This window comes from Drosophila subpulchrella, chromosome 2R (genome assembly GCF_014743375.2).
Source record: "Drosophila subpulchrella strain 33 F10 #4 breed RU33 chromosome 2R, RU_Dsub_v1.1 Primary Assembly, whole genome shotgun sequence".
Taxonomy (NCBI): domain Eukaryota; kingdom Metazoa; phylum Arthropoda; class Insecta; order Diptera; family Drosophilidae; genus Drosophila; species Drosophila subpulchrella.
The window spans coordinates 9351593-9377488 of record NC_050611.1 but is presented as its reverse complement, the minus strand read 5'-3'; the positions used below and the strand labels follow the sequence as shown (position 1 = coordinate 9377488).

Sequence of the window (25896 nt, the reverse complement as noted above, 5' to 3'; positions counted from 1 at the left end):
AGCCAATCACAGGCAAAATTGGCAACAGGTTTCGAGGCAGGGTTGCCGTACTGTCAGCAGCTCCAACCGATAGTTGGTCTAATTGGCGGTAATACCGTACGGTCACACTAGCAGAGACACCAATTTTGTTTGTCATCGGCATTCTGCGTTCAACTTTTCCAATTGTTTTATAGGATCTTTTAAAATGGCTCTGGCTGAAATCTGCAAGATAAACAATGCTCCATACATGAAGCCCACTGCCTGGTCTTCAGAGGATGTGGAGGACGACCTGAAGGGGCTCACCTGCAATCTGGCCAATCCCTACACACTGGCTGCTCCGCCATTCGAGAATGTGAGTTCTTAAAAGTCGCAATTGCTCAAAGGATTTCAATATATAATCGACTCTTCTGCAGCCCCTTCAAAACCTCAACCAGATCCAGGCCAATGCCGACAAGACCGGCATCAAAATCGACTTTGATCACGGCACCACAACGCTGGGCTTCAAGTTCAAGGGCGGCGTTCTCCTGGCCGTGGATTCCCGTGCCACTGGTGGCTCGTACATTGGCTCCCAGTCGATGAAGAAGATCGTGGAGATCAACCAGTTCATGCTTGGCACCCTGGCCGGCGGCGCCGCCGATTGTGTGTACTGGGACAGGGTGCTGTCCAAGGAGTGCCGTCTGCACGAGCTGCGCAACAAGGAGCGCATCTCGGTGGCCGCCGCCAGCAAGATCATGGCCAATATTGCCCACGAATACAAGGGCATGGGCCTGAGCATGGGCATGATGCTGGCCGGCTACGATAAACGTGGTCCTGGCCTGTACTACGTGGACTCGGAGGGATCCCGCACTCCTGGCAATCTGTTCTCCGTGGGCAGTGGATCGCTGTACGCCTACGGAGTGCTAGACTCCGGTTACCACTGGGATCTGGAGGACGAGGAGGCCCAGGAGCTGGGTCGCCGAGCCATCTACCATGCCACCTTCAGGGATGCCTACTCTGGCGGCATCATTCGCGTGTATCACATTAAGGAAGACGGCTGGGTCAACATCTCCAACACCGACTGCACGGAGCTGCACTACAAGTACAAGGAGCAGCAGCAGGCCGCTAACTAGAGTTTGGATTAGGAGAATATAAGATATTCTATAAAACGAAGTTTGTAATTCTTGGAATAAATCAACATGATAACGTAGTCGTATTCTGCTTTTCCCATTTGGCTTACATTTAAAAGTTTGAATTGGAAAGATTGTATTTCGGGGAATAAATAAATATGCTGAGGGGGCTTATGTAGTCTAAGTTTCTTGCTTTTCCTTCTTCTGCTGGGAGATCATCTGCAGGGTTTCCTTGTGTCGCATTTCCGCGCGTTTTTGCTTGAACGTGCGCTTTCCTCCCTTGGTTTCCACTCGCCTCCTTCGCAGGACACCGCGTTCCATGGCCTTTCGAAGTTCCTGCTCGGCATCCAAATGCGTGGGTATGTGTATCTGCCGGATCATGCGATTCCGCACCATGAAGTGATCAAAGGGATGTTGGCCTCCATTGCGATCAATAAATACTGCATGGATGAGTTCGCAGGTCATGTGCCCATCGGCTATATCGATGATTCCGGCCACGGAGGTCTCATTCTGTAGATCTATGAGCACGGAATGGCCCTGCAGCATCACGGGCCAGCAATTCAAGGTGTTGGACACCATGTACTTCTCCCGCGAACTGAACTGCTGCATTGTCGCTACAAATTTAAAACTAATTTTCTTGCACAGGCTAGCAGAGCTGCCAACTTGCTAAAAATATTTTATTGTTTTTAAAGATAAACTAACATTAAGTAAACTATTACAACTTAAAAATTTCATGTTTTAGCGTTAATTTTACCTTTGTTCTTTATTGGGCAATTGTGTCTATTGATAAAAAAAATATAAAAGTTTTGTTAGTTTTATAATAAAATTTAATGAAAATGGTCTATTATTGGCTTCGGAGGAAATCCCTTGATGCACATACTCGTACACAAGGTAAATTAGGTACTCTTCGAATTAGAAACTTATAGTAACGAAATAAAGAAAGACTAAACCTAGATAGCTGTTCCGCGCTCCAGATTCTGTTTGATCTCGGCCGTGTGCTCGCTGTAGAATCTGTCCAGTTTCTTGTTGAACTTGGAGTTCCTCTCGTTGATAAAGTCCACATCCGCGTCGTCATTGTAGATCCTCCTGCGCGAGTACTTCTTGCGTCGCTCGATCTGCTGATCCAGATCCTGGACCATTTTGTTGATGGCACCCGGAGTGTCCTTTGTCCTCGAGTGCAAAGTGGTGTGTGCACCGCCGTAGAAGGCGTCGCCGAGCTCCTCTTTTTGCCGTTCGTACTTCTCCATGTCGCGGGCGGGCATGCTCTTGACCAATCTGTTGTATTGCCTGGCTGTCTGCGCTTCGTAGGTGGAGAAACCCAGATCGGGGTTGTCTTTGCGCCTCTGCTTTTTCTCAATGCGATCCGCGTCCACGGCGGAGACCTCCAGCAGCTTGAGGCGTTCGTAATCCTTGCCTGCCGCCTGCGCCTCGGAACGCGCCTTGTCGTCCGCCAGGATCCATTCCGCCTGGCGCTTGCGGGCCTCCCAGTTCTTGGGCAGCTTCTTGCGGGCGTCCTCGGCCACCACTTCCTGGTGGTTGTCTGTGCGCGCCTCCTGCCGCTTTTTGTGCAGCTCTAGTAGTCGCGCCTTGCGCTCTGCCAGCTTCTCCGCAGCTGTTTTGGTCGTCTCCATTGTTTGTTTGTTTGGGAAACTAATTTATCTTTTGGAAATTGTAAAGTTACGTTGTTTATCTTCCTTTGTGTTGTCAATCTGGTTTTGTGGTATTAAACCGCGTTGGCAGCCCCTGGAAAATCAGCTGTTTCGCACAAGTGGCAACTCTGTTACAGTAAATAGGGGCTATTTGAATTTAGTGACGAAATATGTAATGGTAAATATTTAAAATTTATTGCTAGAACGTAATTATATTGCTAAGAAATTACGATCATTTTAGGTTCCAAATATTTTTTATTAAGTTTAAAGTAAAATAAATGTCATAGTCAAATGTTTCATTTATTAATTACATGTTTTGTCTTTTATTTATTAAATTCTACTCATTTAAACTAGTTTTATCAACCTTTTAAGAAGGCTTTCAAAGTTTAAAGTTTTCCCCTCCATTGGTTAAAGAAGCTTTATTATTTTTTTTTATTGTTGGCTCTTCTTGTGTGCGTCACTAGTCTGCCTTCCCATCTGTTGCGCTTATCTGGTATATACTGTGCTGCGGTATTTCAAAACGCGTTAGTACATTTCCCATTTCATGTGCTGTTTACCTCAACACGTGCAGAAGTTTTTGTTTATATTTTTGCTCGTGGTTTTCGCTTAAAACCAGCCATAAAATGAAGTTCTCCTACAAAGTAAGTGTATGCCACGAACTATCCATACAAATATCTAATTCTTTTTGTTACAGTTTTCCAATCTGCTGGGCACAATATATCGCAATGGCAACTTGGTGTTCACACCGGATGGAAATTCGGTTATCAGTCCGGTTGGCAATAGAATAACGGTCTACGATTTGAAAAAGTGAGTTACTGTCCATTTAACCAAGGATATCCTAAATACATTCCATTCCCTTGTAGCAACAAATCGCGCACCTTGTCCCTGCAATCTCGATACAACTACACGAACCTGGCTCTTTCGCCAGATGGCAGCCTGCTGATCGCGGTCAATGAACAGGGGGAGGCGCAGCTCATCAGCATGATGTCCTGTACAGTGATACATCGGCACAAGTTCCAGAGAGGCGCCCAGTGCATCTGCTTCAGTCCGAATGGCGCCTACTTCGCCGTCGCTGTCCAGAATCTGGTACTGGTATTCTGCTCCCCGGGTGAAATCACCGGCGAGTACAATCCCTTCGTCCTGCGGCGCAGAATCCTCGGCGGCTACGACGATATCACATGGCTGGACTGGTCTTCGGACTCCCGCTTTCTGGCCATCGGCTGTCGAGATAGCTCCACCAAAATCTGTGCCATGAACTTTACCAAGAACTTCCGCACCTTCAACCTTAGTGGACACACGGATGCCATTGTGGCCTGTTTCTTTGAGGCGAATAGTTTGCACATGAACACCATAAGTCGCAATGGACAGCTGTGTTTGTGGGAATGCAGCATGGCTCCCTCGGATTTGGAGGATGCAGAGAGGCCGACGAATGCTCCTCCTCAAAGGAAGAGGGAGAAAAAGGCCGATCCCGACAATGAGTCCGAGGACGACGTTGAAAATGTGGTGGAAAGGGAGGCATTGAAGGAGGACTCCTCCAAAGGAGTCGAAGATGTTAACGACATAAAAGATGAGGAAAAGAAAAAGGGTCATCCCTTCTTCTACAAGAAAATTACGCGCCATTATTTGGCCGATGAGCCGCGCAAGGAGCAGCGGGATGTCCAACTAACCGCAGCTAACTACAACACACGCACCAAGGTCCTGGTGGTTGCTTTCAGCTCCGGAGCCTTCTACCTGTACGAGCTGCCCGACGTGAACATGATTCACTCGTTGAGCATCTCCGAGTATCCCATTTCGGCTGCCCTGTTCAACTGCACGGGTGACTGGGTGGCTTTGGCCTCCCGCGAGATTGGACAACTTCTGGTTTGGGAGTGGCAGAGCGAGCAGTACATCATGAAACAGCAGGGACATAGCAGCGAAATGACCTGCATTGCCTACTCCTCCGATGGCCAGTTCATAGCTACCGGCGGAGAAGATTCTAAGGTGAAGCTTTGGAACACGCAGAGCAGCTTCTGTTTTGTTACTTTCAGCGAGCACACCAGTGGAGTAACTGGCATACAGTTCAGCAGGAACAAGAAGTTCCTGGTCAGTAGCTCTCTGGACGGCACAGTGCGTGCTTTCGATGTAAACAGGTAGATATTTCTTAGGGCCTTAAAAGCCAGACAACTAATATGCCTCTTTCATTTCAGATATCGCAACTTCAGAACTTTCACCTCACCGAATCCTGTTCAGTTTTCGTGCGTGGCTGTGGATTACTCTGGTGAGTTTGTTGTGGCTGGTGGCCAGGACGTATTCGACATATTCCTCTGGTCGGTAAAGACGGGCAAGCTGCTGGAGATCATCAGTGGGCACGAGGGACCCGTGGTTTCCCTTGCATTTTCCCCAGTGGCCACGTCTTCCACCTTGGTGTCTGGTTCTTGGGACAAAACAGTCAAGGTTTGGAACTGCCTGGAGAGCAACAGCGAGCACGAAACCATTGATGCTGTTTCGGATGTAACTAATGTGACTTTTAGTCCCAGTGGCGAAGAGGTAACTTCTACTTAGTTTATTAAATTACATTTCTTTATTACATTTGCCATCCCTTACTTTTCAGATTGCAGTGGCCACTCTGAGTGGTAATATAACTATTTTTGATATCAAATCTGCCGGCCAAGTTACCACCATAGAAGGTCGTAATGATCTGAGCGGGGGACGCCTGGAAACTGATATAATCACAGCGAAAAAGAATGCCCAGGCCAAGTGAGTTGTTTTGGATTTATAACTACATCAGCTTTATATAAAAACTGCTTTCTCTGTTAGTTATTTCTCCACCATTGAGTACTCGGCAGATGGAGAGTGTATTTTGGCCGCTGGAAAGTCGGCCAACATCTGTATATACCATGTCAGGGAGGCTATACTTCTGAAGAAATTCGAAATCACACAAAACCACAGCTTAGATGGTCTTAATGTAAGTAGTTACAGAAAAGTTGGGTATACATACTTACTTAAGCTCTTCATTGGATTTACAGGACTTTATCAGTCGCAAGCACATGAGTGAGTTTGGTAACATGGCCTTGGTGGAGGACCGCGAAGAGCTGGAGGGAGGTAAGGTGGCCATTCGATTGCCGGGAGTACGCAGCGGAGACATGTCCTCCAGACGCTTCCAGCAGGAGGTTAGAGTGTTCTCTGTGAAGTTCTCACCTACGGGTCAGGCATTTGCAGCTGCAGGAACTGAGGGACTCTGCATTTATGCCTTGGATAAGGGTATGCTAAGCTATAGTCTGTTTGTATTAATGATGATATTAAATGTGTTATTTTTCTGTCTAGGTGTTGTCTTTGATCCCTTCGACCTGTCGCTGGAAGTGACGCCGAAAGCGGTCCACGAGTCCCTCAAAAAGCAGAACTACACCAAGGCGCTGGTCATGTCCCTGAAGCTTAACGAGCCCAATTTGATTGCCCTAGTGCTGGAGCGAGTGCCGTATAAGGACAGTGAGTAAAATGCTAAATCGCCTGCTGCACTCGGAGGCCAGTCCTTGTCAGTTTGGGCAACCTTCAGCCCAGCCGCGACTAAAAATAGCGGCGACACACTCCGCCGGAGAGGCGGTCGCCTGTTTGCCCTGACTCCGTTCTTCGTGCTCCGATCGAATGTGCAAATTTGCACTTTTGCTGTGCTGTTAATAAACAGTTTCAAGGTCCTCGCCCCAGCGCTCACCTTGGTTAATAACCCCTTCCAATACCACCTGCATACGTACTATACACCACATGCAAATGGCTGGCCATAAACAGCTCAGCCAGCACGTGCCTGCATTGCATGCATACTGAATCCCTGCTCGTTTCCCCTTCTTTCTAGTCGAACTCGTTTGTGCGGATCTGTCGCCGGAGTTTGCCCAGCGACTGCTGCAACAATTGGCCCGCCATCTGCAGTCCACGCCCCACATCGAGTTCTATCTGCAATGGAGCTGCAGTCTGCTGACCAAGCACGGAAACCAGGATGGAGTCTTCCAGCACACGGGACTGCTGGCCCTGCACGAAGTGCTCTCGAGAAAGTACGAAATGCTCAATAAGATGTGAGTATAACTTATAAGTTGGGTGGTCTAGATTGATTAAATCCCATTTGTTTTTCCAGCTGCGACTATAACAAATATACGTTAAGAGTCCTCTTGGACCGGGCGGATAAATTGGAGCAGGAGAATGAGGGTAAAACGAAAACCGTGGACGAAGATAGCGATGAGGAAATGCTTCTGATCAGGTCAAAGGACAAGGAGAACGGGCAGTCGCAATTTAGCGATGAGGAGGAGAGTGACAGTGGTTCCGAAGAAGATATATAGACTGAATATATATCCCCAAGGATTAGCCTGTTAACGCTGTTATAAAAACCAACTATTAGTTTGTTTGATAGATGTACGCGCCTTGTCTTTTATTAAGAATAAATTTAAAGCTTTCGATAACATTATTAGAGGGTTCACTGACCTACGAATAGCTGAGTGAACAACATAACTTAAAAGATGGAAAGAATATAGATATTTATATAAACTTAACTTGGTACAGCCATTACCATCCTAGATAAATATATGCATGTAATATATATATATAGTAGTGATGTAATTTATTTACATTGTGTCCGTATTTTCATATCAAATATAAACTCGATTTAGCTTAACAAATATATATATGTTTATATTTTCAAAAATTCTGCCTGATGTGCGCTGTTTGAACTACAGGTCAATTTTAGTATTAGATGTAAAAGCCACAGCTCTAATGTTTGCATTAAAATGCGCTATAATGGATAAATAATTCTAAATATGTATGTAAAAATCTCTAAAAGCATTCACTGTTCGGTTCAATATTTACAATCCAAATATCCTTAGAGGCCATTGTATTATTATTATCTCCATAAAGCACCAATTCCGTGTCTTGGCTGATTTGCTTAAGCCTAATACAAAAGTTCAATTAAAATCGTTTGCCCGAAAATGATTAATGCGTGTAGCTCGCAGCTCGCTTTCAAAGTAGGGACCACCCTTTTCGATTGTGGGTATTGTCACTAGCACAGTGATATACATTTCTTTAGTACCATCCGGTGTATATAAGGCAGAACTAAATTAAAATTGGTTTATATCGATGTGGGTCATGATTAATGCCTAGAGTAGCTGAAGCTTTTGACCCTGTGGGGGAGTGCGCGGTGTTCGAAATAGATATATAGTTCTTCGTTCGTGGCATAGATTTCAAAATAATATAGGGGGAGCTATCGGTATCGTTCCATACAAGATCGGATTTTTACAAAGCAAATACTCAAATGAACAATACATTCTCCGTGAGCAAATAGTCCATAACTAAGCTGTATACTCAGTACATTCGATGTACCCAATCGTTTTTGGTAAAACCCATGCACGCACTTATGTAGGTAACAGTAGACTTTCTTGTACTTCGATGACAGGGAGCGGGTTGTGAGGCCCCGCTCTCTTTGCAGATATTAAGATCCAAAGACTTGGCGTCTCTGGCATTGCACTTGGGCTCTAAATCCAGTCCAGCTATAGTTCCATCAACAGATTCGGTTTCGTTTCACTTTTTAACGGAGTCCAGACATGTGCAGTCTGGAGCTCCCCAAATCCTAGGACGACTTCATCAGCAGAATCGGCCAGTACAGGAGTACAAACACAAAGAATAGAATGGGGAATACGGCGCGGGATACCTTGTCAATCTCCCGCCACATGATCTTCTCCACGCCGGTATCCGTATCCGTCCAGGCCACTGAAAGGAGACTCTGCCGTCTGGCTGGCTTTGGCGGTCCTCCGTTTCCCTGCAGCGAGGTCTATGGAGTAGTGGAATCAAAATGTTTTTATATTTTCCAATTGTTTTGAATATTTCTTAGAGCTGTACATGCCATTGACATGACAGCTGCACTGGTTCCCCCCGCATATCAGTGGCTAATAGCTCACCTGGCCCGGTGTCGTGGGCGTCTGGGTGGCCTTCCGCGACCGCACCGCTCCTCCTTCCCAACTGGCCACCGTCGCACACTGACCCTTCTCCATGTTGCTGATGCGCTACGCGATTGGAATCGAAATGGGAATCGGAACGACAAGAAGGTGGCATTACTTATTAAAGCGATATCCCCACAGCTGCCTTACCATGGGCAGTACCTTTGGAATGCGGTTCACCTGGTACTGGTACTGCACGTCCAGCACTTTCACCACCACGAACTCGGCCAGGGCGGCGAACACGGACAGCATGCAGCCGGCCATCCAGAGGTCCAGGGCCTGAAACGAGAGATATAATAGACGTATATACATATTTATGTATTTAAAATATACCATATTATCTCATCATGTAAAGTCAATTACACCTTTGTTATAATAAGAATGGTAAATGGATTTTATTGTTTAAATTTTAAGGAAATCTAATCATCTTCATACTAATTATCAAATTGTTTAGTAATAAATTTAAAATTTATATTTCTTATATCTCCCAACTGTATTAAAATACTACCTATCGCTTATAAATCTTATTGTCGGAGTCAAAATTGTTGATCTATAATCATCATCATTTATTCTGATATATTATAGGTATTATTATCTTATCTTATCTTATCTTATCTTATCTATTTCAAGAAGTAGCTTTCACCCACCTTGACGTAGGCCACTGGCGGGATGTCGGCGCCCGTGAACATGGTGACCAGGGTTAGCATGCAGGTCACCAGTAGCGTGACCCGTCCCGGAATGGCGTCCAGTCCCAGCCAGAAACTGAACCAGGAGAGCATCACCACCAGCGAGGAGGGGGCGAAGGTCTGGATGAGGTGGTGGCCAATCTGGCGCTCGAAGCGGAAGTACACGGTGAGCCGGGAGAAGTTCCCGACCTTCTCCGGCATATAGCCGTCGCTCTCCTCCAGCTCCAAGGGTTGGCCCAGATTGTACTGCAGCAGCTTCAGTTCCGGATTGAGGGTTACGCCGGAGTCCGACCAGCGCAGCTTAACCTTCTGGTTGTTCGATGAGACTTCGGAATGGGGTGGGGGGGTTACGGATAAGTCAAGTCTTCCTTGTAGAAGCGATATCACTTACAGCTCTCGATGTAGATGGGACACACCTGGATGTCCATGGGGTACAGCTGAAACTCCATCTGGCAGGCGATGATCGCGTGCATCCGGGCCGCATAGCGCACCGTCTTGTTCTTGTAGAGCGTCACCGACGTGAACTTGTGGGTCAGTGTCGCTATTTCTACAACGAAAAGACATCGAGAAGACGTTGCAGAGATGCGGAACAAATGGGTTTTGATTAGAACTATGGCATTGGCATCGATAGACTCATTTCTTTGCGCATTTCGGTGGTGGTTCAGTGGTTCTGTGGTTAGGTGGATCAGTTGGTGGTGCCGTGATGGTGATCGTGATCACCTTAGGTCTAGGTTTAAGCGCGACTTTCTACTGACGACGAATGGGTTGTGATTAAAGTGGTTATGATAGTAAATTATATTTTATTAAGGGGATAAAGACATATATTTTTAAAAATCCTTTAAATAAACAAAACAGAACAGAACATAGTGGGGTATATTGAAAAAGGATTGGTGATCTTGAGGTCATATACTTTAATGGTTTTAGAATATATCAATCAAAGAATCAGAACTATTGTAAAACAGGAATTGTAAATAAAGTATTGGTACACATAAAATAAATATAACAAACTCTAGGTATTTCAATAAATCTAGAGGAACTAACTACGCAAAAAATTAAGAGGTTCGTTTCTAGAACTATTTATTTAAGTACATTGTTAATCATCACTTCTGTAAAACAAATCGTGACAACGTAAAATAAAAACTGTTCAGATATTCTGAGTTGTGGTGTTAAACAAATCGTGACAACGAATATAAATAAATCTTGACCGATTCGAAATCGATTTTTGTTTCGTAAATGTTGACAATGGCAACCAAAAATGGAAAAAAACCAAATTGCCAACTGGGTGCACACGTGATTCCAAGGTGAGATCTTATCAGGACTCCGAGTGCAACTGCAAATTTTCATTTTCATTTTCGGAGCGTGGGCGGTGGTCAGGGGGGGGGGGGGTGACTCTACAGTGGATTGGAGTGTCCTGTTTGACCATGGCATTGGAACCGGATTGGATTTCGTGCGTATAATGAGGGCCTCGAGTGGGCGGGTACGGTATTGGGTGGGGAAATTATAAAAAAAACACTTAAATGTACACAGGGTCTTTCGCTAGGAATGGAATGTATGGGATATATATACACACAAAGTACTATATGGCACGAGAGGATTCATTCAAATCGGCCCAGGACGTAGTCCTTATAGATAGATTTCGAAGTATGTTGAATATACAGGATACATTGGATGGAAGGTATGCGCTGATACTGATACTGATATCGATTTCGATGGATTTTGGCAAAACACAAAAGTGGCAAACACAGAATTCTAGAGTCATTTTTGATATACTTATATCTTTTTTCAGATGAAAGTTTTTCGAATCTCTTTCACCCTTATTGCGTAGCATAGAAGTGGACGCAACATATGGACTTCCGTATCCTATGCAGAAGTATCGGTATTGTTAGTTCGGGAATTGTTAGTCGATAGAGGTAACCGGTGTATTAGGAAAAAAACAAACAAACAAAGGAAAACAAAGTAATTCGTTACTATATACAAACGGTCCAGACTTAGAGAGTTTTTTTCTTAGTTTTATTTTTAGACACATAGGGTGATGAGCTCAGCTGGACAAAGTGCAACAATCCCGGTCCAAGATACATACGTAAAATACACATCGACACACAGACTACTCGAACATGAAGCTTATACTACACAGATATATATCTTATCTAGATTCTAGATGGACGTACCGGCAATCTTGGAATTGAGAAAGTACGGATCCGGCTGCCAAAAATTCTCAAAGACCTCTGGAAGCAGCGTCACATAGTCGTCGCCCTCCTCGAAGATGTCATCTGGGATCTCCAGACGCGACTCCAGCCAGCGCTGATGTATAAACATGTCTACTCTGAAAATGTACACAGTATTGCTATATGCTCCATTACGATCTCCCGGTTGAGGTCTCTCCAGCTCCAGTCCGCCGCCACTTACCTAAAGTCCATATCCTCTACGTTAATTGAGTTAATATCTACAACGAATATGCTAAAGTCTACTATCACTGGGGAGCCCTTCTTCGAGGGCGGTCGTATCTCTGCAATAAATCAAGTCGATCTCCGGTTAGCCAACATTGGGTGTGAACATTTTATTTGCGAAATAGCTCCCTAAGCCGCCTCAAAAACCAGGGGCCAAAACTTTCGTGCGCGAATTCATTTTAAAAGGGGGGCCTCCGTCTGGACTTCCCAAAAAATGTGTATAAAACGAACTTCGAAACGACTTCTTCTTCTGTGAGGCAAGTTCAGGGGCAGCCTACGGTTTTAATGCGTATTACACAACCGGCGAAAATCGATAGGAATAAAGGTGTTGATTAGCTCTAGCAATTGCCTCAAATGAAGAGTACACGCCTCTGGGTAATTTTGGTAAATTATTCATACCTTTGCAGGTGGACTCTGTCAAGCAAATGCAGAAATTGCATAAGTCGAAAGTTCGCAGTTCGATTATATTAGATTCGTAGGAATTGATTTCTATATCAAGCAATCCTCTATATTCTATAGGGACTAGGGATTTATTAGATAACATGATTTATCTTATGAAAGGTAGTTAATAAATCGCATCTTGTTATTCAATTAAATATTTAATTTAACTCAACAATTCGGTAGTGATCAAAAACATGTTTTTGACAATTCGAAGTAATTGACTTAACAACCTTTTCAACTCGATAAACATCTGCTTGTTTTTAATATATGTTCTTAAAGATTTATTATTTAATTTCAATAAACTCTGTTTGTTTTACATATATCTTTTTAAAGATTTATTATTTAGATTCAAGTATTTCAGATCATTTATTATTTCTCAGAAAATGATTTGATTGCATTGGGAATTTTATGGTAAGTGTGAGTTTAATAAACTCTAGTCATATATAATGGGTCAAATAAAAAATGTATAAGTGTAAACCAGAACAAGAGTAAATAATAAATGATTACATTACTGGAGTATATATATTTGCAATAAAAAAAGGAAGGCAACCCATATATAGAAGCATGCAGGTTAAGGGGTTCCGTTTAGCATGAAACTATTTACGGAATAATGGAACTTTAATTCCAGCTCTCCCTTAGATCTTGGGATTACACAAATTCTTCGGTAATTCTGGCAGGCAATTGACGCCGGTAAATGTTATTTTGATTTTAATCGATCGTAATGCCGGATGACGTCAAAAGCCCCACAAGGGAGACTGAGACTGAGGAGACCCGAAACCTCCGTAACCCGTAACCCTAACCCAGTATGTTATAGACGGAGGCCCTGAAATTCGCCGCGTCACGAAATGAACAGAGAGAGAAAAAAATGGAAGAAGTGTTGAAGGAAAAACCGAAACACGCATATCCATATCCCATGGTTGGCGGTTTCATGGTGCAAACAAATCAGAAATCACAAAAAAAAATAGTAAAAGCTGGGGGCAATCCCTAGCAATTAAAAACAAAAGGAGACCGCATCGAAAGGGACACCTCCGAGGAGTACGATTCACAGACCGTAACAATTGCGGCTGGTATGGGGGCTATTAGGGGATATAGTATAGGCATAGGTGTAGGTATAGGTATAGGTATAGCTATAGTTCAACTTACCCTTGACATAATTAGGCGGAAGAACTACTCGCGGCTTGGCTGTGTAGTTCATGTGGGCTTCCGTGGCTTCGCTCAGCCTGCAAAATGAGCAGCGAAAAACAAAAGGGGGAAATTCAAATGCAGTCCTTTATAAGGGGGGTATTATACATATATTGGAACCAGGGGAACCCCCTTTCAGAGGTTGGGGCTGGTTCGCCCCTGATGTCTGCCACATGCAACTGTAGCAAACTTTGTCAATTTAAGTCTGAATTTGAAATTAACTTCCTTCGTGCTGGCCGGAGCTTCGATTCGATTCTGTTCAGTTTAGTTCCGCTGTTTAACCTCCTGGCAGGCGAATAATAATATTAGTTTCCTCCTTTCCAATCGGCCGTGTATGCCGTGCAGGATTCTCATTTGACTGTGATCCAATTGACCTTGCTATGGGCATTTCGAACTGAAACCAAAACCGAATCCGAACAGAACCGAACCGATTATGCATTTGGCAATACGAAGGTTCCCCTTGAACTGGAAACGATTCTGGGTCTGGGATAAATGGGTGGGTTGCACTTGGAGCCGTTGGAACTCCAGATGGCAATAGAAATGGGAATCGGTAACTGGAGCTTACCACATCAGTATGAATCCCAGTCCAAACGATATGAATGCGTTTGTGTTGAATTTGTCGAGCATGATGTTGGGGCGACGGCACGGGAAAGGATTTGTAACACAGACCTCAAATCATCTCACTTTACACCGACGTGGGAATTTCATAATTCGGTTTCTGTAACACAATATTTTCGATCATTTGCATTGGCTTTGCTTTGCGTATTTTATTATAATTTTTGTTTCTTTGGACTGCTGTTCTTACATTTTGTTTTGATTTGAATTTTTCTTTGCTCTCTGGCTGTTTTGTTTTTAACTTTCTTTTGGGGGCTTTTTTCACTTGGTATACGACACGAACACTGAACAAAAGATATATGTATTAAGAGAGATAGAGAGAGCACGGATCGTATTTGAAATGGGTCCTTTTTGGGCTATCGCTATCCACAGGGTTTTTGCCTCCGACTCGGCTGCTGTTCGGAACTCGAATAAACAAGAGTCGGGTTCTCGCGGCGAAAGAGTGCTCATCTAGATACGAGTATCTGTATCCGCATCTGTGATATGTAGATTCCACGCCCGGCTGTGTGGGCGTGCGATTGCGGATTGTAGCCGTAAAATGATATCTACAGTGGTAACTCCTTAGCTGCAACTCACCGAGATTCAGTTCTCTGATTTAAAAAAAAACAAAAAATCAGTTTGTTTATTATTGAAATAATCGGATTCTGTTAGGATCATCCATTACTTGGGTTTTTATAACTCGTTTATCCCTGTATCTCTCAAATAAAATAATATCCCATAAGTCTCATAGTTTTTGTAGGTTGCTCTATTAAGTCAGACTGTAAACCCCATTTATCCATATCCTCTCAAATAAACTAATATCACTGAAAATCCTAATGGATAATAATCCATACAAAAACTAAAATTTTGTTATATCATATTTGATGATTTAGTTATATTTTTAAGAGACTGTTATTATTGATAGGGAGGATACATTTTCAAAAATTTTAGGGAACCTACAATTGAGTTCGATACAATTTTTAAAAGACAATACTATAAGGTAATCTATGTAACTTAATTGGAATTTCTTGAGCGAAAGGAGGTTCTAGCTAGGGAGTTATCACTGTAGTTTTAGACAACGAAGGAGCTGGAGTGGAGGTGCTCCGCCGGCGGTCAAGGCATGGCATAATACTGATGTACTGGTAATTGCCACGGCACAGGGCACACAGCACACTTCTCGCCAAGATTCAATTGAATCGCGTGCCAATTTTACTTAAGTCGCTGAACAGACAGACAGCTTTCGCGGTGGCCGGTGTAACGTCTCAATCTATGCGAATATTTATGCGACCGATATTGGGCAGATACAGATACAGATACGGGGAGACGAGGGATCCCATGGGCGCGGGGAGTTCGAATGGACTGGATAGATCGAGGCTTTCAATTGCAGGCTTCCTGGCCAGCAGCACACACATAATTGCCTGGACATCCACTTCCTATAAATTACTTTCTGCGGCTGACATTGGCAATGGCAATGGGTATTTTCGCGCAAATTAAAAATTCCACTTCCAGATCTGCCAGCGGTCAAGCGACCATACATATATCTACATAGGTAGTATATAAAAATACGGGTGTATGCAGATCGTGAGATGAACCGTATCCGGCTAGGCCCGGACTCAAGTGGTGTGGGCACACACAGATATGGATCTTGGGCAGGAATGCCTAAATCACTCACACCATATGTCATAACGTTAATCTCACACATTCGCCTGAATGATGGGCTTCACTTTGATTGAAAACACGCACTAAGTCAGATGACAAATAATGAAACCCATTAATATTCATGCGAGGGCAGGATCCTCGGGGCGGCCAAGTTCAAAGATCCCACACTTGGATTAATATTAATGGACGTTTTTTTTTAATGTCTTAGAGCTAGAATGCCGCCGTAAATTCGTTATATAAAACCAGAATTTTCGATCCCCAGCAATTACATTAATTATGTAGTTAGTGGCATTTATTAATGCTCCAGCGGGGGTTCCATTTGCCGAGAACGTCCTAAAATTACGCGAGTTTAACGCCCGCCTCACGCGAACTCCACAGTACACCCATCATGTCCCAGGGCATATTATTCAGATATTAGGTATTATATGGGGAATTAGCGCGCTGCGGGAACGACGCGCGCCCGAATCCGTTCGCCTTCGCTCAGGAACTAAACTGAACTGAACGGAACGGAACTGAGCTGTGAAAATACGCGAATTTCTTGGCCGCTCCGCTCGCCTTGCCAACTTTAATACGACATACGAAAAAATCCCCCAACGTTCTGCGGAGGCTCAGGCACGACAACCAACTGTAACGGGTTTCCACTTACAATGAAGGGAGTTGGGTTCGGGGCTTGGGGCTTGGGGTTCGGGACGGGTATGGCTTTGGGGGTCTGGAAGGACGATTGCATGGGCACAAGCCTCGGTACGCTCGCAAATTGGTGTTGGGTTCCCTGGAAGTGTGTTTGGGAATTTCTAATCCCCATACCCCCAACCTCCTGTGTGAGAAGAGAATGATCAGATAAATGAGCTGTTTTTCAATAACTGTCACGAATACATCTCCAAGTTAATGGATATTTATAAAAAAAAGCAAGATATAGTAAATTTATATTATGATTATATCAGGATACGGGGATTGTTTGGTTATTTGGGGATCTTCTAGAAATGAGAACTGCATAAAGTGTGGTTATTCAAAAATAACACGTGATAATCTTTTTCATTAGCTATATATTTGAGATCTTTCTGATCTAGGCATCTTATGTATACGTATCCTCATATGAAGACTCTAGATATATCCCCAACAGCTTGTGCTGACTGACAGCCGTGGGGTTTTCCAACAATATGCATGCGAGTTGACTTGAAAATTCCACAAAATAACCAAAACACTAAACAACTGCCACACCAAAGCGATTCCCCACCTGCCACCAAGCAGTGCCCAAGGGCTGGAAACGAGGCCTGAATGGCCCCTAGAACCCCAGACCTCAGTCCTCGTGGGAAATTTCTATATGGCTGTGTAAATACAAATCGCGTTTGTAGGACCCGCGACTATAATATATAGTAGCGCACTGACACAGACATGTCGTGCATATACTTGATGTAGGCGCTACTACACGCTGTACATATGGACTTACGGCGAGGTAAAAAGCCACTTTGTTATAACATTCCTGTAGTTGCTGTTGCTGCTTGCCAACTGACAATGAAATAGAGTTTATTTTATTTTCGCTTCGATTGCCTTGCTGTTGATTCCGCTTGATGTTGGCCCGTCGAGCTAGTTAGCAGTTCGCGAATCGTTAGACTAAACTTGTTGTCAGCCAGCCAGTCAGTCAGTCAGTTAGGGCTAATTGCCGCCAGGCAGGACATTCGCTGCGTTCTTTTCCAGGGTATCGCGATGTGGCATAGTTGTTGTGGTTTATAGCCACAGCGCGTGCGGCACAGTCAGCCACTTTGATTAATGGTGGGCTGACAACTGACGATGACGCCAACAAAAGGCGACATCCCGGGCCGACTCCAACTCCCGGAGCGAGGACCTATGATTCGGATGGACTATTTCCGCAATAACGGCAACAGTTTGTCGGTTCATCCAATCCTTCGTTTATAGATATCACTTAATATATACGCCTGTGTATACAATTCACATTTAAGCCTAGAGAACAGAGCCGGAAACTTAAGCTAGACAATGGAGGCTCCTTGCTGATTGGTTCGCTGGTTGATCTTCACGTGCGTCTGCCGCTTCTTCTCCTCCTTGAAGGCCTCCGAGTTGGCCTTCTTTTCGATGCGGCGCTCGTTGCGATAGTCCTTAAGCAGTCGCTTCCGCTCCTTTTTCTCTTCAGGGGTCTCGTCCTTGGGCCTGATGGACAGGACGCTCAATGTGGAAAGCACCGACTTGGCGCATAGTGATTTTGGCCCAGCCGCAGCAGATGATTCATCGGCCAGATTGGCCAAAGCTTTTGCTGTCAGTTGGCCATCGACCCCATTGCGAAGGACATTTGTGGGCAACCCCGTCTTGGGATCGATCTGTATGGGAACTGGATTAGTGCTGGCACTGGAACGCCGACTGCGACGTGGCTCGTCGATCACCTTCGGGTGATTGTAGATATTCGAGTAGGTGGACAAGATGGACTCACAGTCCCACTTCTTCTGCTTGGGGTCATCCACCTCGTAGTCCACCAGCTCCTCCGTGGGATCCTCCTCTCCCTCGACCACATTGCGATACTTTTCGATGCGCTCGCGATCCCATTCCTTGTTATACTCGATGCTCTTGTCCTTCTTCTTGAACTCCTTGAAGCACTGCATCACAACTGGATGTTTTTGGTGCCAGTTGCCCTCGATGTCCTCCAGGGCCAGGTCGCCCAGCTCGGGATCATCGTAGGAAGCGTAGAACTTCTCGAAGCGATCGTCCAGCAGGGAGAGCTGCTCGTTACGCCGGATTACGCTGGAAGACATAGAGTACTCCGTGAAGCGCGACTTGACCTCCTCATCGTCGAAGCGACGTTCGCGCATCAGCGGCGCCAGGCGATCCATCAGCTCGTCCTCGTCTTCCTCCTCGTTTAGGTCATCGGAATCGAAGTCCATGTCGGAGTTCTCCTCCTCGTCGCCCTCTTCGCCATCCCAGTCCTCGTCATCGGAGTCGCCCTCAGCCATAGCCTGCATCACAAAGTCATCATCCAGATCCTCGTGCTCGCAATCGCTGTCCAGGGCGGCCACCACATCAGGATCCCAGTCGAGACGCAGGGTTTGCGGAGCCGCCTTGTTCAGCATGCCCTCGGACTCCTCGAACTCGCTGGCGAACACGGAGCTGGGCAGGATGAGCTTGGGTGCCGGGCCCGGCTTTTCGGGATCCTGGAGCTTCTGTTTCCTCGCCTGGTTAGGATTCTCCATGAACTCCCAAACCACGTCGTTCTCGCGCTTCTTCAGGTGCTGCATGTAATCATAGTCGTCGTCGAAGTGGATGCCGAACTTCTTGAGCTCCTCCTGACGCTTCTCGGGATCTGTGGTAGTTGGTGCCTCCTCCTTGGGCTTCTGCTGACGGGCCGCCGCCTCGAGGAGCACCCTTTGCGGAGCATTTTCATCGGTCACCAGAGGATCGTGCTGACTGCGATGCACCAAATGGAAGGTGACCGCCTTCTTGCGGTCAATGTACGGCTTCTTGCCCTTGACCTGCGGTTGGGGGTTGTCAATTAGAAGGGTTTTAGATGGTATAGATGTTTTTTACCCACCATTATTGGATTGTTTTCGGGATATCTTTCGTAAATACAGAAAAACACATGTGCCTGCTGCAGCTGCCACCCAGAAAGGGATTTTTCAGTTACAAGCCTATGGTCACACTGTTGGGGGTGCTGCGTAGTTTGGTTCAGTGTTGGGCAGCGTTTTACTTAATTCAAAAACTAGGCGCCAAACTTAAGTGTCGTTATTATACCCGTTACTCGTAGAGTAAAAGGGTATACTAGATTCGTCGGAAAGTATGTAACAGGCAGAAGGAAGCGTTTCCGACCCCATAAAGTATATATATTCTTGATCAGGATCACTAGCCGAGTCGATCTAGCCATGTCCGTCTGTCCGTCTGTCCGTCTGTCCGTCTGTCCGGATGAACGCTGAGATCTCGGAAACTATGAGAGCTAGGCTATTGAGATTTGGCGAGCAGATTCCTGAGCTTCTTACGCAGCGCAAGTTTGTTTCAGTAGAGTGCCACGCCCACTCTAACGCCCACAAACCGCCCAAAACTGTGGCTCCTACAGTTTTGATGTTAGATAGAAAATTTTAACTGAAATGTATTAGTCTTGTCCATACCTATCGATTGACCCAAAAAAAATTTTTCTACGCCCACTCTAACGCCCACAAACCTCCCAAGAAAAAAAGCTATGACGTCAGAGCCAGACAGTGCGAAATGTTTTTACGCGTGTATGTGTGTGTATGTAAATAGTTGCCGGCCGAACTTAGCGGCAAAGAGAAAAGCACTGCCGGCGCTCAGAGAGAGCAAAGTGCGCGGCTAACTTATTCTATTGAACAATGAATTTGTCACGCCTACCCTAACGCACACAACGCTTAAATCTGTCTTCCGCCGGTAGGTGGCGCATTTAAATCTCGCTTTGCTGCTTGCATATCTCCATTTCCCTTTGGTCCCTTTAGCTGAGTAACGGGTATCTGATAGTCGAGGTACTCGACTATAGCGTTCTCCCTTGTTGTAAGAGCTCAGTTCGTTTTCATTTTAATTTAACGAGTTATACGGTTAAGAAGCTAAAAATCATGTTCGAGTCTATAAAGTAATATGTTTGCAGCTTAATAACTATATATTCGCAAAGTTTAAACTATTCTTCAGTGACTCAAAAAAATCACAATAGATAGAAGCATAATTTAAAATAAACATTTCTTCGAGCCATCGGATTTTTGGAACTATATTGATGAAATGTAAATAATAAAATGGAAAATTTTTTTCCCTTTTTAGCCAGCACATAACCCTCCCAAAATATGTTTGAAAAATAAACGAAAACATTCATTTACTTGGATATTTATTAGTTCGATTTTATTTATTTGTATGTACATTTACAAACTTGTCCCCTCGACAACAATTGTACAATCGCAATGTTTTAAATACACTTGGGTGTGAATATGTTTGGATTTCCATTCGTTACACTCGGTGATCTGTAATCTCAGCAGACTTCAAAGATTATAATTATACATAAACAAGGTAGAAAGTAATAATAGTTAGCCTAAATAGTAAAATCATTCTCTCCTACCGATTAAAAGCTTGCAAAATATCAACTTAAAGTAAATCAAATGTTTCGAATATCAGGCTCCTTGCTACGCGTAATTATACTCACAGTCCATAAAGTTTTTAATTTTTTTTTATGTCAGTTAAGAGTTAGTTGCACTTTAGTTTATTTGATAACATTTCTCGACATGCACAGAACAAATTCGAAACGAAGCTTATTTTCTCAATTTGTAAACGATACGCTGGATAGACTAAAAATAAGTATACGCTAGTCACTTTTTGAAGATCGGTATATAGTTATTGCCTATAGAGTGTTTTTTGGGAGCCGGACCCGAGCAGGTCGCTATTTTCTTTGGATGACCTGCGGACAGTCCGGCGCCCTCAACTTTGATTTCATTTGCGATTCTTTACAGGTTTTTAGCTAATGTGTTTTTTTATAATGATAATTTGATTATTCCCTTAGTAATTTTGTTGCCTCCCCAGTTCGATTGAGGGCATCACTAGACGAAAGCACTTGGATTGCAGCTAGGCTAGGTACAGTCTGGTCCGCTCGGGGATCAGGTGATCATTGATTGAATCCCCTACTTAAGCGCCTCCTTGGCCCTTTGCTCCCATTCGGCGCGTCTCTGGTGGATTCCCTTGAACTCGCCCACGGTGGCGGATCTCTCGATGGGTTTACTGGGTGTTCCGGCTGCAGATGTTGCAGGTGTTGCTGGTGGCATTGCAACAGGTGTTGCTGCTGCTGGAGAGGATGGAGTTGTTGCCATGGGATTGGCCTGCTTCAGTTGCAGGGAGAACCTCTCTCCCGGGGGCTTTGCACTTGGATTATTCTGGGTGTTGTTGTTATTCAGGCTATTGCGTCCCTGATTGTTGCTCTTGATGGGGGGCAGATAGTTGACCACCTTGGGCGGCACCTTCTGCTGCTGCTGCTGCTGAAGATTATTGTTGTTGTTATGGTTATGGTTGAGATTGCGGAAGTCGGCCACCGAATTGCGATTGTTGCTCGGATGATGGGTCACCTGGGACTCGCTCTTGGGCGCCAGCTTGTCCAGTTTCTCCTCGCTGTTCGACTGGTTCTCCTTGTCGCTGTCCACGCTCTGACCCCCACTTCCACCGCTGGGTTGGAGTTTCTTATTGGTAGTGGTCACTGGAGCTGGAGGTAGAGGCTGTGCCTGCACCTGCGGCAGGGTCACCACGTCGTCATCTTTTACCTTCAGCGAACGGCGGGCAAAGACCTTCATCAGCTCCGGCGTGGGATCGTCCTTGGAGGGACTGGGATTGCCATTGCAGCTGGCAAAGGATTTCTTGCGCAGCACCACGGGATTGGAGGTGGGTGAGCCCATGTTGCCGTTGACCTCGCAGATTTCGGGTGTGGTGGGCGAGGCCACTGGAGTGGCGAGTGGAATGGCAGGAGTGGCTGGAATCACCGAGGGAGTGGGTGGTGCAGGAGCAGATGGAGTGGCCTCCGCCTTGGTAATGGACTTCCTGCGCTGCTCCGTCGCCTTCGATCGCTCCTCGCTGAGGAACAACCGCTTGCGTTCCTCCAGCGAAAGGCGATTGCTCTTGGCCGGCTCCCTGGGACTCACTGGCTCCTTGGCTTCCTTTCCGCTCTTGGGAGTAATGGGATTACCCTTGGGCAATCCATTGCTTTTGGGTGTACTTGGAGTGGTGGCTGGGGTAACCGGTGTGGCCAAGCCCTCACTGCTACTTCCATAACTCGTCCTCACACTATTGGCACTCACGGATCTCAATTGCCTGCCCAAACTGGGCTCCAGAGTCGTCGGCCTGACCACCGGGCTTAAAGGTTTGACCTGAACTGGGTGCTCCACAATCTCAATTCCCGCCAGATTCTCGCCGCTGTTCCGCCTGAAACTGAGGTCATCGCTGCTCTGACTCCTCTCCGTGGGTGACTTCATATTCTTGGCCAGCACCAAGTGATTGGCCTTATTGTGCAGACGAGCCTGATCCACGCGGTTCAGCTGGATCTTCATAAACTCCGGCTCGCCGGTGACCTCCACATTGCTGGAGTTCCGTCGACTATTCGAAGAGGAGGAAGAGGAGCTCTGTCCCTTGGCTGGCGTTGTGGGCGGACTGTTGGAGAGCTTGGCACTCTTGGTCAGAGGACTCGCCGGACTCGGGGTGGGATTCGCCGCCGGAGCTGTGATCTTTGCTCCCAGATCCAGCAGCTTGGGTCGCTGCTTGGTCGGAGTAGATGGCTCCTTGGGCAGCTTCTCCGCCACATTGCCGGACTTCCTGAGAACGCTCACCATGGGCGACTTGACGATCAGGTCGATGTTCTGCTCGATCTGGGAGATGTTCGCTGATCCTGGACTGCTCACAATCAGTTTTGTGGTGGCCATGGTTTTCTGGGGTGACGTCTTAACCACTGATGGCAACTGCCCGGTGGATTCAGCTCGTGACTGCAGCAACTTGTTGTCGTTGATCTCGAATCCCAGGGATACACACTTGGCATTGGGTGACATGGGGGAGCAGGGGGATTGGGGCGTCTGCTTGTAGTAGGCAGGCACCCGGAAACTTAGCGACAGATCCGGCAAACTGGGCATGTTGTTGTGCACGGATGTGGAGTCCACCGGCTCATCCTCGTAGTTTCGGAAGCTGCGCGACTTCTCCACCGTCTTGCGCTGCTTTTCCTCGTAGTACAGTGGCGAGGGCTCATCCGTGCTGGTCTCCAACGAGTTGGAGGAGCTGGAGTGCTGGCCCACTGAGTCGCTGGATCGCGACAGCTTCTGCTGGAAGGCGCTCAGGCCCACAATCTTCGCCTTCCTCTCGAAATGTGTGGCCGTGGAGGAGGAGGACGAGGACTCCACTTTGGTCTGCTGTTCCCGCACCAAAGTGGTGGACTGGAAGGTGTCGTTGCCCCGCGAGCTCTTCGACAGCAAGTTGGTCACATCGTTGGCCGAGGGGAGCTTATCCACCGGTGGCATGGCCCCCAGTTCCTTGGGCAGGTAACGCTGCCTGGCAGCTGGACCCGATTTGGGTTTCAATGCCGTGGGCGGATGTGGATGGACTCCATAGTTACTGACCATCGCATTCAGTCCATGCTTGCCCTCGTTGTGAATCTCCCGCTTGATCGTCTGCCGCGTCTCCTGGATGTGCTGCTCGTGGGAGGTGGCACTGCGGGACTTGTCCGGCACTTGGAGGGGTTCCCGAGCAGCTGCCTCCAAACAGGAGGTCGAGATCTGCAGCTTCTTGGCCACACTCTGGCTGGAGTCCGTATCCTCCACGCCATCATTGGCCCTGGCTATCGATCTCTTGGAGTTCCGATGGATCAGGCGGCGCAGGAAGCCACTCTCGTTGGCCCCCCTCTCGTTGGCCAGGAAGTCATCGCCATCCGTGGACGACTCTCCGCGATTCTCCAGCAGCGCGTTGGTCTTGGTGGTCAGTCCTCGAAGTCCGAACATCTGGCTTGTGGAGGAGGACGTGGATGAGCTGGTCACTGTGGTGACGCTGGAGCTCTGCTCGATTGTCTTGGTCCGCTTGGTGGTCACCGAGCTGGCGGCGTTCACCTGGACAGGTGGCGCAATGGCAGTCAGAGTCTTCGGTGGCAAGGAGCGCGTCTTGCTCTTGAGGTCGGCTTCTAAATGGAGGAATTTTGATTAGGTTGGGGTATTCTATATATCAATGTACTTCTGAGATCACTTACCATGAACAGCTCTTAATCCAGGGCTCATTTTCAGCACATCCTCATTGGCCTCCGGAATGGAAGTCTAAAAAAAAAAATATCGGTTAGTATATGAAAATATATATATGATTTTAATGATATAGTTAAGGAATAGATAGCAGCATATCAATTTGATATATAAGGAATTGAAAAACGAATTATATTATTATTTTTTATAAGTAGCTATTCGGAAAATATTATAATAAGGGTTTCTTCTGAATAAATTAGGTATGATCTGTATAATATCAAATTGATTTACGGAAAATTTAAAAACTTAACCTTTTTTAACTAAATAAAATATAAAAAAATAAAAAAAATATAAAACTGATAAATTAATTTAATAAATTAAAAAGGAAATATTTAAAATTAAAAATTTCTAATTAAATGAGCAACAACTTATACTAAAATATTATTATAACTTGTAGAGTTTGATTAATTAAGAAATACATGATTAAAGAAAGTGGGCGTTATTTCACTGGGCGTTATTGCATGCACCCATTCTAATTAGTACTTTCAATTGAAATTGATACATCTGAGTTTTTTGGATTTTTGTACTGCAGAAAGGAATATGGTACAACCACTCACCTCCAATGTCATGCGATGCTGCCTGGTGGGTCCCTTCTTTTTCACCGGCCTGATGGCCATTTTGTGCTTGGCCGCCGCATGTGAAAGGCGGTGCCGTTCCCCGCCCACGGCGTCCACATCGTCCTCGTGATGGGATCGCAGTATGTCCGATCCCACCGAGATGGACGAACTGGTGGACACCCGTGAGTGGTGCTGGCGGTGGTGATGGGAGCTGCTCTGGCTGTCCTCTGTCTCCGCCTCGGCACTGTTGACGCTGACCAGGCTCAGGGAGGAGACCTCGCTGTGGTGGTAACCCCGAGACTGGTGACCCACGGCAGAGGTATTCCTGCTGCTGCTAGTTCCACCCGCTGCCCTTCGTTGTGGCGAAGCTGGACTGCGGGGCAGACCCAAATCCTCGTCGGAGGCATCGGGTCTATTACGTCGCTTTCGCAAGACATCCGTCAGTTCCGCCTGAAATTCAAAATGATGTAGGTGTTATTTAGGTTTTTTGGTTAGGAACTGGGTGTTTCAGGGGTTCTTTTTATATGGTTGGTTGGGTTACCCAGCTTTTCCAGCGGAAAACAAAACGAGCCCGCAGACAACTGCGTCCCAGGCGACTCTCGCCCATGGAGGAGCCGCCCAGCTTCATCTTGAAGGGATTCTGCTTAAAGTCGATCATTTGGCGGGCCTCACAACGCAGACGAGGCTACAAATGACTGATGGGGAAGCCCCTATTTAATCTGGGTAACTGTGGTTCCGGAACAGACCTGCGATTCCTTATATTATATATTTGAGAGCCCCTCCGAATTCTTACCGCAAACGAAAGCTGGAAGGGATTTCCCTGCGCCCTAAGAGAACCCGAACCTCCGGCTACCATTGCTACGATAATTATGAACTATGGAAATATCTCTGCCAAGCGGATCACGCGATC

At 46.0% G+C, this 25896-nt stretch overlaps 7 protein-coding genes across 13 annotated transcripts in view; 2 read left to right on the top strand and 5 right to left on the bottom strand.

Moving 5' to 3' along the window:
• The first annotated feature begins 99 nt into the window (after positions 1 to 99).
• LOC119551314 (proteasome subunit beta type-5) lies at positions 100 to 1165 on the top strand. The gene is made up of 2 exons (XM_037860609.1): positions 100 to 331; positions 393 to 1165. The coding sequence occupies exons 1-2, from the start codon at positions 185 to 187 to the stop codon at positions 1086 to 1088; spliced, it is 843 nt and encodes a 280-aa protein (XP_037716537.1). The 5' UTR covers positions 100 to 184; the 3' UTR covers positions 1089 to 1165.
• A 3-nt stretch (positions 1166 to 1168) lies between these two features.
• LOC119551316 lies at positions 1169 to 1737 on the bottom strand. Its single transcript, XM_037860611.1, has one exon. It carries the CDS (start codon positions 1692 to 1694, stop codon positions 1266 to 1268), a length of 429 nt encoding a protein of 142 aa, XP_037716539.1. The 5' UTR covers positions 1695 to 1737; the 3' UTR covers positions 1169 to 1265.
• Positions 1738 to 1894: 157 nt separating this feature from the next.
• LOC119551315 (pre-mRNA-splicing factor Syf2) lies at positions 1895 to 2806 on the bottom strand. Its single transcript, XM_037860610.1, has one exon. The coding sequence runs from the start codon at positions 2714 to 2716 to the stop codon at positions 2036 to 2038; it is 681 nt and encodes a 226-aa protein (XP_037716538.1). The 5' UTR covers positions 2717 to 2806; the 3' UTR covers positions 1895 to 2035.
• A 460-nt stretch (positions 2807 to 3266) lies between these two features.
• Positions 3267 to 7374, top strand: LOC119550512 (periodic tryptophan protein 2 homolog). The gene is made up of 10 exons (XM_037859218.1): positions 3267 to 3375; positions 3429 to 3541; positions 3598 to 4863; positions 4921 to 5260; positions 5325 to 5470; positions 5531 to 5678; positions 5740 to 5974; positions 6038 to 6199; positions 6561 to 6777; positions 6837 to 7374. Exons 1-10 carry the CDS (start codon positions 3358 to 3360, stop codon positions 7036 to 7038), a joined length of 2847 nt encoding a protein of 948 aa, XP_037715146.1. The 5' UTR covers positions 3267 to 3357; the 3' UTR covers positions 7039 to 7374.
• On the bottom strand, positions 7361 to 16159 carry LOC119550513 (glycine receptor subunit alpha-2). Of its 4 annotated transcripts, none has more exons than XM_037859220.1 (10): positions 15964 to 16159; positions 14007 to 14159; positions 13403 to 13479; positions 11778 to 11877; positions 11540 to 11694; positions 9763 to 9918; positions 9333 to 9697; positions 8836 to 8964; positions 8647 to 8751; positions 7361 to 8519 (listed from the first exon to the last, which is right to left on the bottom strand). In XM_037859220.1, exons 2-10 carry the CDS (start codon positions 14066 to 14068, stop codon positions 8319 to 8321), a joined length of 1350 nt encoding a protein of 449 aa, XP_037715148.1. In that variant the 5' UTR covers positions 14069 to 14159; positions 15964 to 16159; the 3' UTR covers positions 7361 to 8318. The 4 variants fall into 4 exon arrangements, with proteins under 4 accessions (XP_037715148.1, XP_037715149.1, XP_037715147.1 ...); XM_037859221.1 differs by lacking the exon at positions 15964 to 16159 and adding an exon at positions 14247 to 14472 and having other exon boundaries at positions 8848 to 8964; XM_037859219.1 differs by lacking the exon at positions 15964 to 16159 and adding an exon at positions 14247 to 14471.
• A 1418-nt stretch (positions 16160 to 17577) lies between these two features.
• On the bottom strand, positions 17578 to 19297 carry LOC119551471 (protein LTV1 homolog). Its single transcript, XM_037860826.1, has 2 exons — positions 19227 to 19297; positions 17578 to 19167 (listed from the first exon to the last, which is right to left on the bottom strand). The coding sequence occupies exons 1-2, from the start codon at positions 19227 to 19229 to the stop codon at positions 17680 to 17682; spliced, it is 1491 nt and encodes a 496-aa protein (XP_037716754.1). The 5' UTR covers positions 19230 to 19297; the 3' UTR covers positions 17578 to 17679.
• A 1202-nt stretch (positions 19298 to 20499) lies between these two features.
• The window catches only part of LOC119549124 (mucin-17), a 43713-nt gene continuing 38316 nt past the window's right edge, over positions 20500 to 25896 (bottom strand). For 3 of the 4 annotated variants that reach the window (XM_037856888.1, XM_037856889.1, XM_037856886.1), the window contains 3 exons: positions 24987 to 25436; positions 24384 to 24447; positions 20500 to 24317 (listed from right to left, as the gene is read on the bottom strand). In XM_037856888.1, coding sequence (XP_037712816.1) covers positions 21301 to 24317; positions 24384 to 24447; positions 24987 to 25436 — 3531 coding nt within the window. In that variant the 3' untranslated portion in view covers positions 20500 to 21300. The remainder of the gene's footprint in view (positions 24318 to 24383; positions 24448 to 24986; positions 25437 to 25896) is intronic. The other variant, XM_037856887.1, reaches the window with a different exon arrangement.

Coding starts and splice junctions, on each gene's coding strand:
- LOC119551314 (XM_037860609.1), top strand. CDS start 185: ATGGCTCTGGCTGAAATCTGCAAGATAAACAATGCTCCATACATGAAG. Junction 332..392: donor CTGCTCCGCCATTCGAGAAT/GTGAGTTCTTAA, acceptor ACTCTTCTGCAG/CCCCTTCAAAACCTCAACCA.
- LOC119551316 (XM_037860611.1), bottom strand. CDS start 1,694: ATGCAGCAGTTCAGTTCGCGGGAGAAGTACATGGTGTCCAACACCTTG.
- LOC119551315 (XM_037860610.1), bottom strand. CDS start 2,716: ATGGAGACGACCAAAACAGCTGCGGAGAAGCTGGCAGAGCGCAAGGCG.
- LOC119550512 (XM_037859218.1), top strand. Junction 4,864..4,920: donor CGTGCTTTCGATGTAAACAG/GTAGATATTTCT, acceptor CTTTCATTTCAG/ATATCGCAACTTCAGAACTT. Junction 6,778..6,836: donor TACGAAATGCTCAATAAGAT/GTGAGTATAACT, acceptor TTGTTTTTCCAG/CTGCGACTATAACAAATATA.
- LOC119550513 (XM_037859220.1), bottom strand. CDS start 14,068: ATGCTCGACAAATTCAACACAAACGCATTCATATCGTTTGGACTGGGA. Junction 13,480..14,006: donor CTGGGATTCATACTGATGTG/GTAAGCTCCAGT, acceptor CTCATTTTGCAG/GCTGAGCGAAGCCACGGAAG. Junction 9,698..9,762: donor TCCCATCTACATCGAGAGCT/GTAAGTGATATC, acceptor CCCATTCCGAAG/TCTCATCGAACAACCAGAAG.